This window comes from Chiloscyllium punctatum, chromosome 5, assembly GCF_047496795.1.
Source record: "Chiloscyllium punctatum isolate Juve2018m chromosome 5, sChiPun1.3, whole genome shotgun sequence".
NCBI lineage: Eukaryota > Metazoa > Chordata > Chondrichthyes > Orectolobiformes > Hemiscylliidae > Chiloscyllium > Chiloscyllium punctatum.
In genome coordinates, this window is record NC_092743.1 from 9,872,325 (window position 1) to 9,886,212 (window position 13,888).

At 42.5% G+C, this 13,888-nt stretch overlaps 1 protein-coding gene across 2 annotated transcripts in view; it reads right to left on the reverse strand.

Annotated features, from left to right (window-relative positions):
• The window catches only part of LOC140476878 (NIPA-like protein 2), an 87,570-nt gene that overhangs the window by 38,074 nt on the left and 35,608 nt on the right, over window positions 1–13,888 (reverse strand). Inside the window, exon 3 of one of the 2 annotated variants that reach the window (XM_072569756.1) lies at window positions 9,628–9,721. In XM_072569756.1, coding sequence (XP_072425857.1) covers window positions 9,628–9,721 — 94 coding nt within the window. Of the gene's footprint in view, window positions 1–9,549; window positions 9,722–13,888 lie in introns of both variants that reach the window. The other variant, XM_072569755.1, reaches the window with a different exon arrangement.

Here is a 13,888-nt window from a genome sequence, read left to right on the forward strand (position 1 = left end):
CATCTTGCACTCATCAGGACAAATGCAAGAATGTCAAATTTCATTCAGTCACAAGCAATTATACAACAGGTGAAAAGGAAGCTGATTGGTCACCATTCAGATGAGCCGAGGTGTTAACAAGGAGAAAGCAATAGGAGAAAGCACCATACTCCTGGGTAATTTGAAAATGGTACAACACTTGAACTGTTGTTTGAAGAGAATGGGTCCCTGCAACTGAATCTGTGATGTTAGTAGTCAGAAAATGAGCCACTATAGAATTTGACCAATTATCATGACTTCATACAAGCCAGGATGGGCTGATTAAATCAAACAGCCTTATTGAAACTCCTCAACCTGAGCTTTCTGCCTTAGTCAACAAGATCTAGTTTGAAATCTCTGTTTGTTTCTTGCTCTTCCCCTTGGCAGCTACTATCTCCATATCCTTTCTCCTATTTCCAGCCAGTGATGTTCTGCTTGAGAAAGGGTGGGAATTTTTCTCTGGGACAAGTTCGATTCTGTCTGTCTGAATTTTTTAGAGTTTGAGCAGTGAGAGTACAATATCAAGTATAAACTCGTTGCTTCTGAATAGCAATTTTATTAAATCCAAGCCTCTCACAGCACTAAAGCAGAGCTGGGAGAGAACAAAATATGTTGCCTCTCTTTTTTTTTAAATTGTATGTAACCATAGAAACTAGGGAATTATTTGAAGCCTCACAGGATGAGCACATCAGGTCAACTTGTTCACTATTGAACTAATTACCACAAACCTCACACACACTGCACGTACGCCCCCACATAAAAACATGATAATCAATGCGAGCTACTGAGACAAATCAAACATCCGTCTCATTTTGACCATTATTCATGCTTACGGAAACAGAGAAACAATGTTTCTAATTCACTGGGTTCCTTAATTATTTTGTTGTAGTACAGAGAACTTTACCGCATCAACCACTACCATGAAAACAGCACAAGCTAAAATTCTGTGGATAAGGCAAGGGAGAGGTGTTGAGGATTATCAGATCAGCCATGATCTGACTGAATGGTCCAGCACACTTGATGGGCTGAACGGCCTGCTTCTGCTCCTGTGTCTTAGGGAGTTGCTAACCTAGGATCGGAATCACTTTTCAATTTTTAAAAAAAGATTCTTTCATGAGAAGGGGGAAATTGCTTGCAAGGTCAGCATTTGTTACCCATCCCTTGAACTGAGTGGCTAGGTGGGACCATTTCCGAGGACAGTTAAGAGTCAACCACATCACTGTGGTCTGGAGTCACATCTAGGCCAGACCGGGTAGGGATGGAAGGATTCTTTCCTTCAAGAACACTCATGAATGGCAAATTAATACAGTTTAAACAGCTATTGTGTAAAAAACAAGTGTAATTTAAATTCCACCATTCTACCCTGATGGGATTTGAATCCCCATCCCTCAGAGCACAAGCCCAGTGACATCAACACTAGACCACAGTCTCCTCCAAATCATCTCACTATTTCGATCAGTTGATAGCTCATGTGGCTACTCATTGAATTCAGTAATGTAGCTGACACCAAAGGCCTGAGACAGGACAGTACATTACCACTCAAAATGTTGTCATTAGACCTGTCCCTCACATCTTCCCAATAGTGAACAGTAAATGTAACAACTAAACAATTGGACCTTCATAGAAATACATTAGTGAACCAACGTCCTTTCGGGAAGGAAACTAGGCCTCCTTACCAATTCCAGCACAGAAACATAGAAAATGGGAGCAGTGGGCCATTCGGCCCATCGTGGCTGCTCCACCATTCACAGCTGATCATCCAACTCAATAACTCAGCAGATCTGGCAGCATCTGTGGAAAGATCAACACGGTTTATGTTTCGGGTACAGTGGCCTGTTCTGACAAAGGGTGGTTGAACTTGAAACGTTAGCTTTGTTTTTCTCTCTACTAGATGCTGCCAAAGTTAACGTTTCAAGTCCAGTGACCCTTCCTCAGAACAGCTCATTGGTCTCAAAAAATAAACTGTGTTGATCTCTCCAGAGATGGTGGCAGACCTCCTGAGTTTCCCCTGCAATTTTTCTTTTTGTTTTCAATCTCCAGCATCCACAGTTCTTTGTTCCCGTGGTTTTCTCCATACCCTTCAATCCCTTTAGCCCTAAGAACTGTACCTCCTTCTTGAACACATTCAATGTTTTGTCCTTAACTGCTTTCTGTGGTAGAGAATTCCACAGGCTCCCCATTCTCTGGGTGAATGGAATTACCTCAATGGAACTACCCCACATCCTTATACTGTGACCCCTAGCTCTGGGCTTCCTGGTTATTAGGAACATTCTTCCTGCTGTCTAGCCCAAATATGACCCAGTCTCACAACCATTTCAAATCTACTTTGGGAGGCACCTGAAGGTTTAACATCAATAAAAGTATTTTTTCTTCCCAATGTGGTGAGCTCTTAGCTGCCCCAAAGGGGTCTGAGTCAGTCACACCACGGTAGACAGTAAATAATAGCCGCATCCTGAGAATGAATGATAATTTTCTGAGTACATCCAGTCCTGCTGTTCCAGCCTCTTTACAAGCTGTTTGCTTGAGTTAATCCATGACTGAAACAAACCCCAGCAGGGTGACAAAATAAAAACCAGCAACATAGATTAGGGAGCAACGTGCCTGCAATGACACTACTTAAACTGTGCCTTCAGCTCCCAAATGCAGTGTCACCATAGCAACATCCATAACAAACTACTTTCTAATTTAATTCGGAGCTGTGCTTATTAACTCTACAATTCAATAACAAGAAAAGTTAATCTTTACTTCAGGCAATCTGTTGGATCCACGCTATTTAAAAACACACAAATGGCGATTTTATTATATTCAGTTAAAACAGTGGCCCAAAGCTTTCCCAGAATCCACTGTGCCCTGGTCCTGCGCCTTCACCAGATCCATTAGTCAGATGTCTAACCAGTGTTTCAGGTCACAGTTTTGAAACGTTCTGTCAGTCCACAGCCATTTCAGAGGGCTGTACAGAGTCAATCGTAATGCTATGGGACTGGAGTCACATGTAGGTCAGACTACATAAGAAACATAGAAAATAGAAGCAGGAGTAGGCCATTCAGCCTTCTTTTTTTTGATTCCTGATGAGGGGCTTTTGCTCCTCGGATGTGCTTGACCTGCTGTGCTTTTCCAGCACCACTCTGAGCTAAACTCTGGTTTCCAGCATCTGCAGTCCTCACTTTTGCCCATTCAGCCTTCTGCCATTTTACATGATCACCCAATGCAATCCCCTGTTTCCGCCTTCTCCCCATGCCTTTTGATCCCTTTCACACTAGGAACTATATCTAACTCCTTCTTGAAAATATTTAATGTTTTGCCCTCAACTACCTTCTGTGGCAGAGAATTCCACATGCTCCCCACTCTCTGGGTGAAGATATTTCTCCTCATCTCAGTCGGAAATGGCTCACCCCATATCCTTAAACTGTGAGCCCCTGGTTCTGGACTCCTGCTCATCGGGAACGTCCTTCTTGTTTTTATTGTGTCTAGTCTGCTTAGAATTTATAGGTTTTTATGAGACTCCGCCCTGGCCCTCATTCTCCCAAACTCCAGTGAATACAGTTTGAACCAATCCAGTCTCTCTTCATACCTTAGTCCTGCCATTACAGGAATCAGTCTGGGAGAAAGTGCACACTGCAGATGCTGGAGATCAGAGTCGAAGAGAGTGATGCTGGAAAAGCGCAGCTGGTCAGGCAGCATCCGAGAAGCAGGAGAGTCGACGTTTCGAGCATAAACTCTTCATCAGGATGAAGGAACCAGTCTGGTCAACCTTCCATAATCCGAGTCTCTTGGTTTTTAATGCGAATCAGCCACGTTTTCACTGTCGCCATTATTGAAACTTCACATTTCAGATTTCTTAAATTAGTTTAAATTCTACCAACTGCTGCGATGGGATTTGAACCCATGACCCCTGAATATTAGCCTGTGCTTCTCTATTCCTCATCCAGTGACATTAGCAGTATGAACCAACTCCTCTAACTACAGCCTAGAGTTTCTGCTTTCCAGGTATAATTGCCAATTCCAATGCAGATTGCATGAATATGAAAAGTGTTCTTTTCCTCGGAGGTTATGTTCAAACCTGTTTGTTTATTGCTGAAAGCAAAATTCTGACACAAATTGATGCAATCAGGTCGTGTGATAGATCTCAACCTCTTTATAACATTTGCTTTAAAACATTTTCCTTCTTCTGTTTACACGCGATAAGTTGGTGAAATTTCATTAAACAGCTGAAAGCGGGCTTCCCAGAAAAAAAAAACTGGCAAATTACCAGTTCAGCACAACCAGATATTAAAATGACGAAAACTCATTGAAAAAGAAGGAACTAATTTTCATGTTCAAATTGTCAGAGCTGTTATGGGAGCCAACGGCTGCTCAGTGGGTAACATTATTGCTTCTGAAAGTTCAGAATTCATTGTAGGAGCAAATTTCTGCAGATGCTGGAATCTGTGCCACAAAAAACAAATGCTGGAGATCACAGTTTGTCAGGCAGCATCCATGGAGAGAGTGCTCTGGTGAAGAATCATCTAGATTCGAAACGTTAGCTTGGTCTCTCTCATGGATGCTGCCTGACCCACTGTGATCTCAGCATTTGCTATTTTCAGTTCAAGGTTCAAGTTCCTCGCCAGGACTAAAGCACAAATAAAATCCGGTGCAGCACCAAGGGGATGCTGCACTGTTGAAGGTGCCATTTTCTAGACAAGAATGAGGAACTGATCATAGAATCCCTACATGCAGAAAGAGGCCATTTGGCCCATTGAGTCTACACCAGCCCTCCTATGAGTTTTAGCAGGGCTGAACAGACTAGATGCAGGGAGGATGTTTCCCCTGGGTGGGGAGTCTAGAACCATGGGACACAGCCTTGGGGGAATATGGGGGACACCATTTAGCACTGAGATGAGGAAATGTTTCTTCAAACACAGGGGAGGGAACCTATGGAATTCTCCACCACAGGACACAGTAGAGTCCAAGGCACTGAATATGTTCAAGAAAGCAAGTGATAACGTACGATTTTAAATGCATCAATGATATAGGGAGAAATCAGGAATATGCGTTGATGGTCTGCCATGATCACATTGAATGGTAGAGCAGGCTTCAAGGGCCGAATGGCCTAGTCCAGCTCCTAGTTTCTATGATGTTATGTCTAACAAAACCTTTTCATTTACACACTATTAGACATTCTGACCTGTGGCATGGAGCTCTGATCTACAAGTTGTTCCATTCTGTCAGGGTCTCAGTAACAAATGACTACTGACATAGTGTTGCAGATCATATCACCAACATATGCATTCCCATTACACTAAATTTCCTAAATCATACTGAAATAATACAACTGTAAAAGTGTTGCATTGCTTTTGGGTGCGAAAGAGTTCAGATATTTAAATACAACTTGCATTCAGAGCACCTCAAGTTTCCACCATGTTTTCTATTCACTTAAAATAAAAGCACCCTCAAAGTGGGCCTCACTCACACCATTAGCCATGCCCCAGGGTCAATTCATGATCTTTGGGATTTTCTGTTCGTTGATTTGCAGGTTTTTGGAAGCTTAACCACTCAATCTAGGCTTTTTACTTTGCGCAAAAAACTAACAGGCAGGATTTAGAAAGTGTTTCAAATGTGATTGAGATTGAATTCACTAGAAGGGATGACTAAATCGCACCAATGTTTAAAAAAGGGTCTTGCATTTAAATAGTACCTTCACAACCACCGGATGTCTCAAAGTGTTTGGCAGCCATTTTTAGAGGTGTCTTCAGTGTTGCAATGTCAGAAACACAGAAGCCAATTTATATACAGCAAGTTCTCACAAACAGCAAAGTGTCAATGACCAGATAATCTGTTTCAGTAAGGCTGGAAAAGGGATAAACGTTTGCCAGCTCACTAGGAATAATCACCTGCTCTTCGTCACAACAGTGCCTGGCTATTCTACAGCTGCCCCAAAAGAGCAGGCAGGGTCTTGGTCTATCTGCCATGGCAAGATTCAAATCCATGTCTCCAGAATATTAGCTTGGGGTCCTGGATTACTCCCTCAGTAACATTACCACTACACCACCACTTTTCCCAATTTATAAAGTAGGTACAATAGAGAAGGAGGCCATTCAGCCCATCGTGGCTGCATTCACTCAGAGAGCAACTCACTCTGTCCCTTTCCCCCACCGTTTCCCTGTAGCATTGTAGATCTTGTTTTTTCAGATATTGAACTGTACACATGTATTCGAGCCTTGGTGGGATCTCACTTGGAGTGCTGTGCATGTCTTAATGTCTGAAATGCACTAAATAAGTAGGGTTTATGGGGAGGCAATAGTGTAGTTGGATTATTGCAGGAGTATCAATTCAGAGACCAAGGTAATGTTCTGGGCATCTGGGTTTGAATTTCACCATGACCATATGAAATTTGAATTCAATAATAATCTGGAAACAAGGGTTTAATGAAGACCATGAAACCACTGGCCATTATCCCTAAAAACCTACCTGGTTCACTAAAGTCCTATAGGGATGGAAATCTGCCATCCTTGCCTGGTCTGGCCTATATGTGACTCCAGATCCACAGCAACGTACTTGGCTCTTAACTGCCCTCTAGGGGAATTATAAATGGGAATGGATAATAAACGCTGATCCAGCCAGTGGATCCACACACATCCCATGAATGAATTTTCAAATTGTGTTACACTAGGTGTTGAGATTTGTTTGCAATTTGCAAATGCCCTGAGTTTTATGGGGTTCCCCATCTCTTTGTTCCAAATATCTTGCACACTCATGAAGTACATCGTTTGCATCTCGCCACGGTTTGTGCCTTCCTGCTGTGATATCTTGCTCTGGAATCTTCATTCTCTTGAGCATCACTTTGAAGGCAGCATTTATTGCCCATACCCATTCCCAAATACCCTTACTTCACAATATATAGAGCTACAACAAAAGGAAGTTCCAAAAGTCTTCTATAAGCAAATCAGTAGCAAAACAATGGTAAAAGGAGTACAGCCAATTAGAATCTAGGAAAGGAATTTATACGGCGAGGTGAGAGACACGGCCTGTGGTGAATACTTTGCATCTTTCATTATTTACCAGGCAGATGCTCCCCAGGCCATGGGGAAACTCTGTCACGAGAAGGGTTTAAAATTGACAAGGTGGCAAGTATTGGATAAGCTACTGATGAGATGCACCCAAGAATATGGGAGAGTGAGAGGAAATTGCAGAAGCTTTGACAATTATCCTTCAATCCTCCTTGGATGTGGTGGCAGAAGACGGGAGAATTACGATCATGCTAGATTTTTAAAAATGAAAGTTATAAAGATCAGCCCAGCTTAACAGGAGTGGTGGGTATTCTACAACCAATTACTCAGGAAAGAATTAATAGTCACATGGAAAAAAATTGCATTAATTCAGAAAATTCAGGATGGATTTGTTAAGAGAAAATCATGTCCAATTCACTTGGCGGTGTTTGTTTGCAAAAGAGGTAACAGAGAGGTTTGCTGAGGGTAATGCTGTCGATGTGGCATACATGGACTTCCAAAGGTGTTAGAGTGCCATACAACAAACTAATGAGGTGAGAAACATTTCAAGTCCAAATGTTTCGATCTCCACACGTTGCCAGATTTGCTGAGTTTCTCCAGCATTTTCTGATTTTATTTCAGATTTTCAGCATCTGCAGTATTTTACTTTGAACTGACCTTTGGGATGTTGCGTTCAGTTCTGGTCTCCCTGCTATGGGAAAGATGTTGTTAAACTTGAGAGAGTGCAGGAAAGATTTCCAAGGATGTTGGAGGGTTTGAGCTATAGGGAGAGGCTGAATAGACTGGGGCTACTTTCCCTGGAGGGTCAGAGAATCAGGGGTGGCTTAATAGAGGTTTGTAAAATCATGAGGAGCATGGATAGGGTAAATAGACAAGATCTTTCTCCCACGGTAGGGGAAACCAAAACTAAAGGACATAGGTTCACTATGAGAGAGAAACGATGTAAAAGGAACACAAGGGGCAGTTTTTTCGCAAAAAGGGCAGCACATGAATGGAACGCACTGCCAGAGGAAGTGGTGGAGGCTGGTACAACTACAACATTTAAAATGCATTTGGACGGGTTTATGAATAGGAAGGGGTGAGAGGGATATGGTCCAAGTGCTGGCAAATGAGAATAAATTAATTTAGGATATCTGGTTGGCATGGATGAGTTGGACTGAAGGCTGTACAATGCTATGACTCTGACTTGAGAGCAAATTTACAGCTCATGGAATATAAAAAACACCGCAACCTGGTCGAAGGATAAGAGAAAGAGGAAAATAATGGCGGACAGAGGTTTGTGGTGCAGTTCCCCAGGAAAATTTTCTTACTTCTGTTAATGATCTCAATTCTTATAGGTAAGGGACAACTTCAAAGTTTACAAGCAACAAACCAAAACTTGTGGGAATTGTAAACTGTGACAGCAATGTAGAACTTCAAAATGACATTGATATATGGATGGAGCCGTCAAATAGGTGGCAGATAGAGTTCAATGAAGAAAGTTGAGGTGATACACTTTGGCACAAAGAAATTGGAGAAATTATATAAAATAAAGAGTCCTATTCTAAAGGGAATGCAGAAGTGAGAGAGACCTGGGTGATATTTACACACCACTAATGGTGGCAGCAGAGGTAGAGAGAGCTGTTAATGAAGCACAGAGTATTCTAGACTTCATAAATGAGACATAGAGTCCAACAGCAGGAAGGTCGTGATGAACTTATAAAAGGCATTGGTTAGACCCCAACTATATTATTGTGCACAATTCTGGGCACCACATGACAGGAAGAATATGAACAGATTGAAGAGAGTGCAGAAGAGGTGATTCCAGGAATGAGAAACCTCAATTCAGATGCTAGATTGGGGAGGTTGGCACTGTTTTTCTGGGAGAGGATAAGGCTAAGGGGAGATCTGATAGAGGTTGTCGAAATCATAGGGGGTCAAGACGGAGTGAATTGAGAGAAACTGTTCCCAATCAAAGGAGAAAGGATCAGAGGGCACCGTTTTAAAGTGTTTTACAAAAGAAGTGAGTGTGAGATGAGCAAAAAGCTTTCTCACACAGTAAAAGGTTAGGGTCTGGAGTGCCTTGCCTGACAGGCTCAAATGAGGCATTCAGGCAGGTCTGAAACTAAAAGAGAAATTGATGGAGAAACCCAGCCGATCTGGCAGCATCTGTAGAGAGAAGGCAGACTTAGTGTTATGAGTCCAGTGACCCTTCTTCAGACTGGGCTCAAGATATCAACTCTGTTTTCTCTCCACAGTTGCTGCCAGCCCTGAGTTTCTCCAACAATTTCTGTTGGTTTCAGATAGTCAGCATCCGCAGTTCTTTGTTTTAGTTCTTGTTTCATTTGAGAGAGTATTGTCTGTATCTAAATAATCAGCCAATGTGCAGGGTTGTTGAGAAAAGGCGAGAGATTGGGGCTACATTAAGCCAGAGCAGACCAGATGGGCAGAATGGCCTCCTCCTGTACCATAACAATTCTGCGGTTCTATGTTCAGCATATATTCTTTGGATATAAATCTCGAGGGATTCAGGTGGTGAGTGGTCACCCCTCCAGAAGAGCCTTACCAATAACAGAGACACAGCCCAGGGGAGCAACCAGAGTGGCTGGAGCAAAGCCATAGGCTGCAAAGTTCCCCAGCTCACCCAGTCCCATCAGGAGGATTCCACACCACCACAACTTGCTCTTGTAATAGGGTGTTCGGCTCTCTTGACACAATAGACGGATATGCGAATATTTCTGTGGTGAAAGAAACAAGAGTTTTGGGATTACTAACAATTAAACACATCAAGGTGCTCAGAACGTAAACACCAATAAATCAAAAGTAGTTCTTGTCATGTGAAAATACACCATTAAAAATTAGTCCAATAAAAACTAAAAGCCATTTGACGTAAAACGCTTTAAAATGCAATGGTACTTTTCCAAACTTACTCCAACAGCAAACAATGAACAGAGATGCACTTACAAGTCACAGACCACTCTGGGCCCCTCTCACCTGTCCTTCAAAAACATTCACTGCTTCCGATGGCTCCGTTTAAATCAAAGAACAACCAAATGACAACATAAGAAAAGGGAGCAGGAGCAGGCCATCTGGCCCTTTGAGCCTGCTCTGTCATTCAATAAGATCATGGCTGATCTTTTCATGGACTCAGCTCCACTTACCTGTCCTCTCCTTAATTCCTTCATTGTTCAAAAAATCTGAGCTTTAAAACATTTACTGAAGTAATGTCAACTACTTCACTGGGCAGTGAGTTCCATAGATTCACAACCCTCAAGGTGAAGAAGTTCCTCCTTAATTCAGTCCTAAACCTGCTCCTTCTAATCTTGAGGCTCTGCCTCCTTGTCCTAGCTTCACCTGCCAGTGGAAACATCCTCTCTACTTCTTTTTTTACCTACTCCCTTCATAATTTTATATGTTTCTATATGACGCCCCCCCCCCAAAATTCTTCTGAATTCCAATGAATATAATCCCAATCTACTCAGTTTCTCCTCATAAGACAACTCCCTCAACTCCGGAATCAACCTAGTGAACCTCCTCTGCATCCACTCCAGTGTCAGTACATCCTTTCTCAAGTAAGGAGACCAAAACTGCATGCAGCACTCCAGGTCTGGCTTCACCAGCACCCTATACAGCTGCAGCATAACCTCCCTGCTTTTAAACGCAATCCCTTTAGCAATGAAGGAGAAAATTCCATTTGCCTTCCTAATTACTTGTTGTACCTGCAGACCAAGCTTCAGTGATTCATGCACAAGGACACCCAGGTCTCTCTGCGCAGTGGTGTGCTACAACAATGTCCTATTCCACTTGTCTTACTCTAATGCAGGATGTTTGATTAATTTATTGACATATTTATTGTACAAAAAAACTATGCAGACTTCTAAGCGGCTTTAATTGTAATCTTTAGTGAAAACCTTGTGGCATGGTACATGATGAGTTTGATTAAAGAAAGCTTTTTTCATTTCTGGGCCTGTCCAGCAAGACAAGAGATTCTGGCTTAGGGTTTTATTCTATTTTCAATCGTTTGTGAATGTATACATTGCTGGCTAGGCCAGCATTTAGTGCCTATCCCTCATTGTCCAGAGTCAACCACAATGCTGTGGGTCTGGAGTCACATGTAGGCCAGACCAGTTAAAGATGGCAGATTTCATTCCCTAAAGGGCATTAGCGAACCAGATGGGATTTTATGACAATCGATAGTCGTTAGATTAGGCTAGTTTTTTAAAAATTCCAGATGTTTACTGAATTCAACTTTCACTGTCTGCCATGCTGGGAGTCACACTCCCAGAACACGAGACCAAGGTTTGGGATTATTAATTACTACATGACCACAATACCACTGTCTGGAACAGTAAAGTACAGGCCACTTCGATTGGTTTCTGTCATGGAGAAGGTGTTAAAATCAATCATTAAAGTGATTATAGCTGTGTACCTGGAAAAAGTGAAGTTAATTTAGTTACAAATCCCACAACACCAGGTTATAGTCCAACAGGTTTAATTGGAAGCACTAGCTTTCAGAGTGTCGCTCCTTCATCAGGTGATTGTGGAGGACACAATTGCAAGACACAGAATTTATAGCAAATGTTTACAGTGTGACGTAACTGAAATTATACATTGAAAAATACCTTGATTGTTTGTGGAGTCTTTCATCTGTTAGAATACCATGATAGTTTCATTTCTTTCATATGTAAACCACAACACTTTTTTAAAAAAAGTTACATTCTCAGGTTAACTGTAATAATTGGTGTTAGCCAGATAAGATATTGAAGGTGTTAGCCCAGTGTTCTCTGTCTGTACCATAATGTTTAGACCGATTCTAATCTAAAAAGTGAGTTAATAGGGTCTTACATGAATTCATGCAGTTTTTGAGCCAAGTACAATGTAACTCTGCAAGTACAAATTCACCCCTCAACTATATATGTATATGTGTGCATGTGGGTTTTTGTATGTGTGTGTCTGTCTGTCTGGGGTGGGGGGGTTGTGAGTATGAGAGAGAGTGTATATGTGTGTGTGGGGTACCACCATTACACATGGGGACACTTCCCACCATGTACATGGCAGGTACTCATGTGAGCTTAAAAATGTGTTGCTGGAAAAGCGCAGCAGGTCAGGCAGCATCAAAGGAGAAGGAGAATCCTGAAGAAGGGCTTATGCCCGAAACGTCGATTCTCCTTCTCATTTGATGCTGCCTGACCTGCTGCGCTTTTCCAGCAACACATTTTTAAGCTCTGATCCCCAGCACTTGCAGTCCTCACTTTCTCCTGGGTACTCATGTGACTCAGCCAATGTTGTCTACCTTGTACGTTGCAGGCAAGGATGGCCGGAGGCATGGTACATTGGGGACACCGAGCAAAGGCTACGACAACGGATGAATGGGCACCGCACAACAATCAACAGACAGGAGGGTTCCCTCCCAGTTGGGGAACACTTCAGTGGTCCAGGACATTCGACCTCAGACCTTCGGGTGACCATCCTCCAAGATGGACTTCGGGACAGACAGCAGCAAAAAGTGGCCGAGCAGAGTCTGATAGCTACGTTCGGTACCCATAGGGAGGGCCTCAACTGGGACCTTAGGTTCATGTCACACTACAGGTGACCACCATTGCACAATACACACACACACATGCGCGCGTGTGCGTCAGACACTCCCACACACTCCCACACTCACAATGCATCCTCTCACAGATGTAGACCACGCTACACTCACACACATATACGCTCTCTCACAGACTCTCAACTCCCAGCCCAGACACACACACACACACACACACACACACACACACACACCCTCACAGACTTAGACACTCTACACTCACATATACTCTCTCTCTCACACTCACAACCCCCCACTCCAGACAGAGACACACACACGCACGCACACACAAAAACCCACATGCACACATATACATATACAATTGTGGGGTGAATGTGTACTTGCAGAGTTACATTGTACTTTGCTCAAAAACAGCACGAATTCACGTAAGACTCTGTTAACTCACTTTTTCAATTCGAATCAGTCTAAACATTATGGCACAGACAGAGAACACAGGGGGCTAACATCTTCAACATCTTATCTGGCTAACACCAATTATTACAGTTAACCTGAGAATGTAACTTTTAAAAAAGTTTTGTGATTTACATATGAAAGAAGTGAAACTATTGTGGTATTCGAACAGATGAAAGACTCAACAAACAATCAAGGTATTTTTCAATGTATAATTTCAGCTACATCACACTGTAAACTTTTGCTATAAATTCTGTATCTTACAGTTGTGTCCTCCACAATCACCTGATGAAGGAGCGTCGCTCCGAAAGCTAGTGCTTCCAATTAGACCTGTTGGACTGTAACCTGGTGTTGTGTGATTTTTAACTTTGTCCACCCCAGTCCAACACCAGCATCTCCAAATCAAGTTAATTGGGAAAAGTAAGCAGAGTTTCAGAAAGAAATAATTTTTAACCAATTTATAGAAATTCCTTGCAGGAGTAACATGGATGGTCGATAAAGGGGAGCCTGTAGACCTAGTATACTTGGATTTCCAGAAGGCACTTGATAAGGTGCCACATCAAAGTTTATTGCAGAAAATAAAAGCTGAAAGACATAGAACATAGAACATAGAATATAGAAAAATACAGCGCAGTACAGGCCCTTTGGCCCTCGATGTTGCGCCGATCCAAGCCCACCTAACCTAACTAGTCCACTATCCTCCATATGTCTATCCAATGCCCATTTAAATGCCCATAAAGAGGGAGAGTCCACCGCTGCTACTGGCAGGGCATTCCATGAACTCATGACTCGCTGAGTAAAGAATCTACCCCTAACATCTGTCCTATACCTACCACCCCTTAATTTAAAGCTATGCATCCTCATAATAGCTGACTCCATACGTGGAAAAAGGTTCTCATGGTCA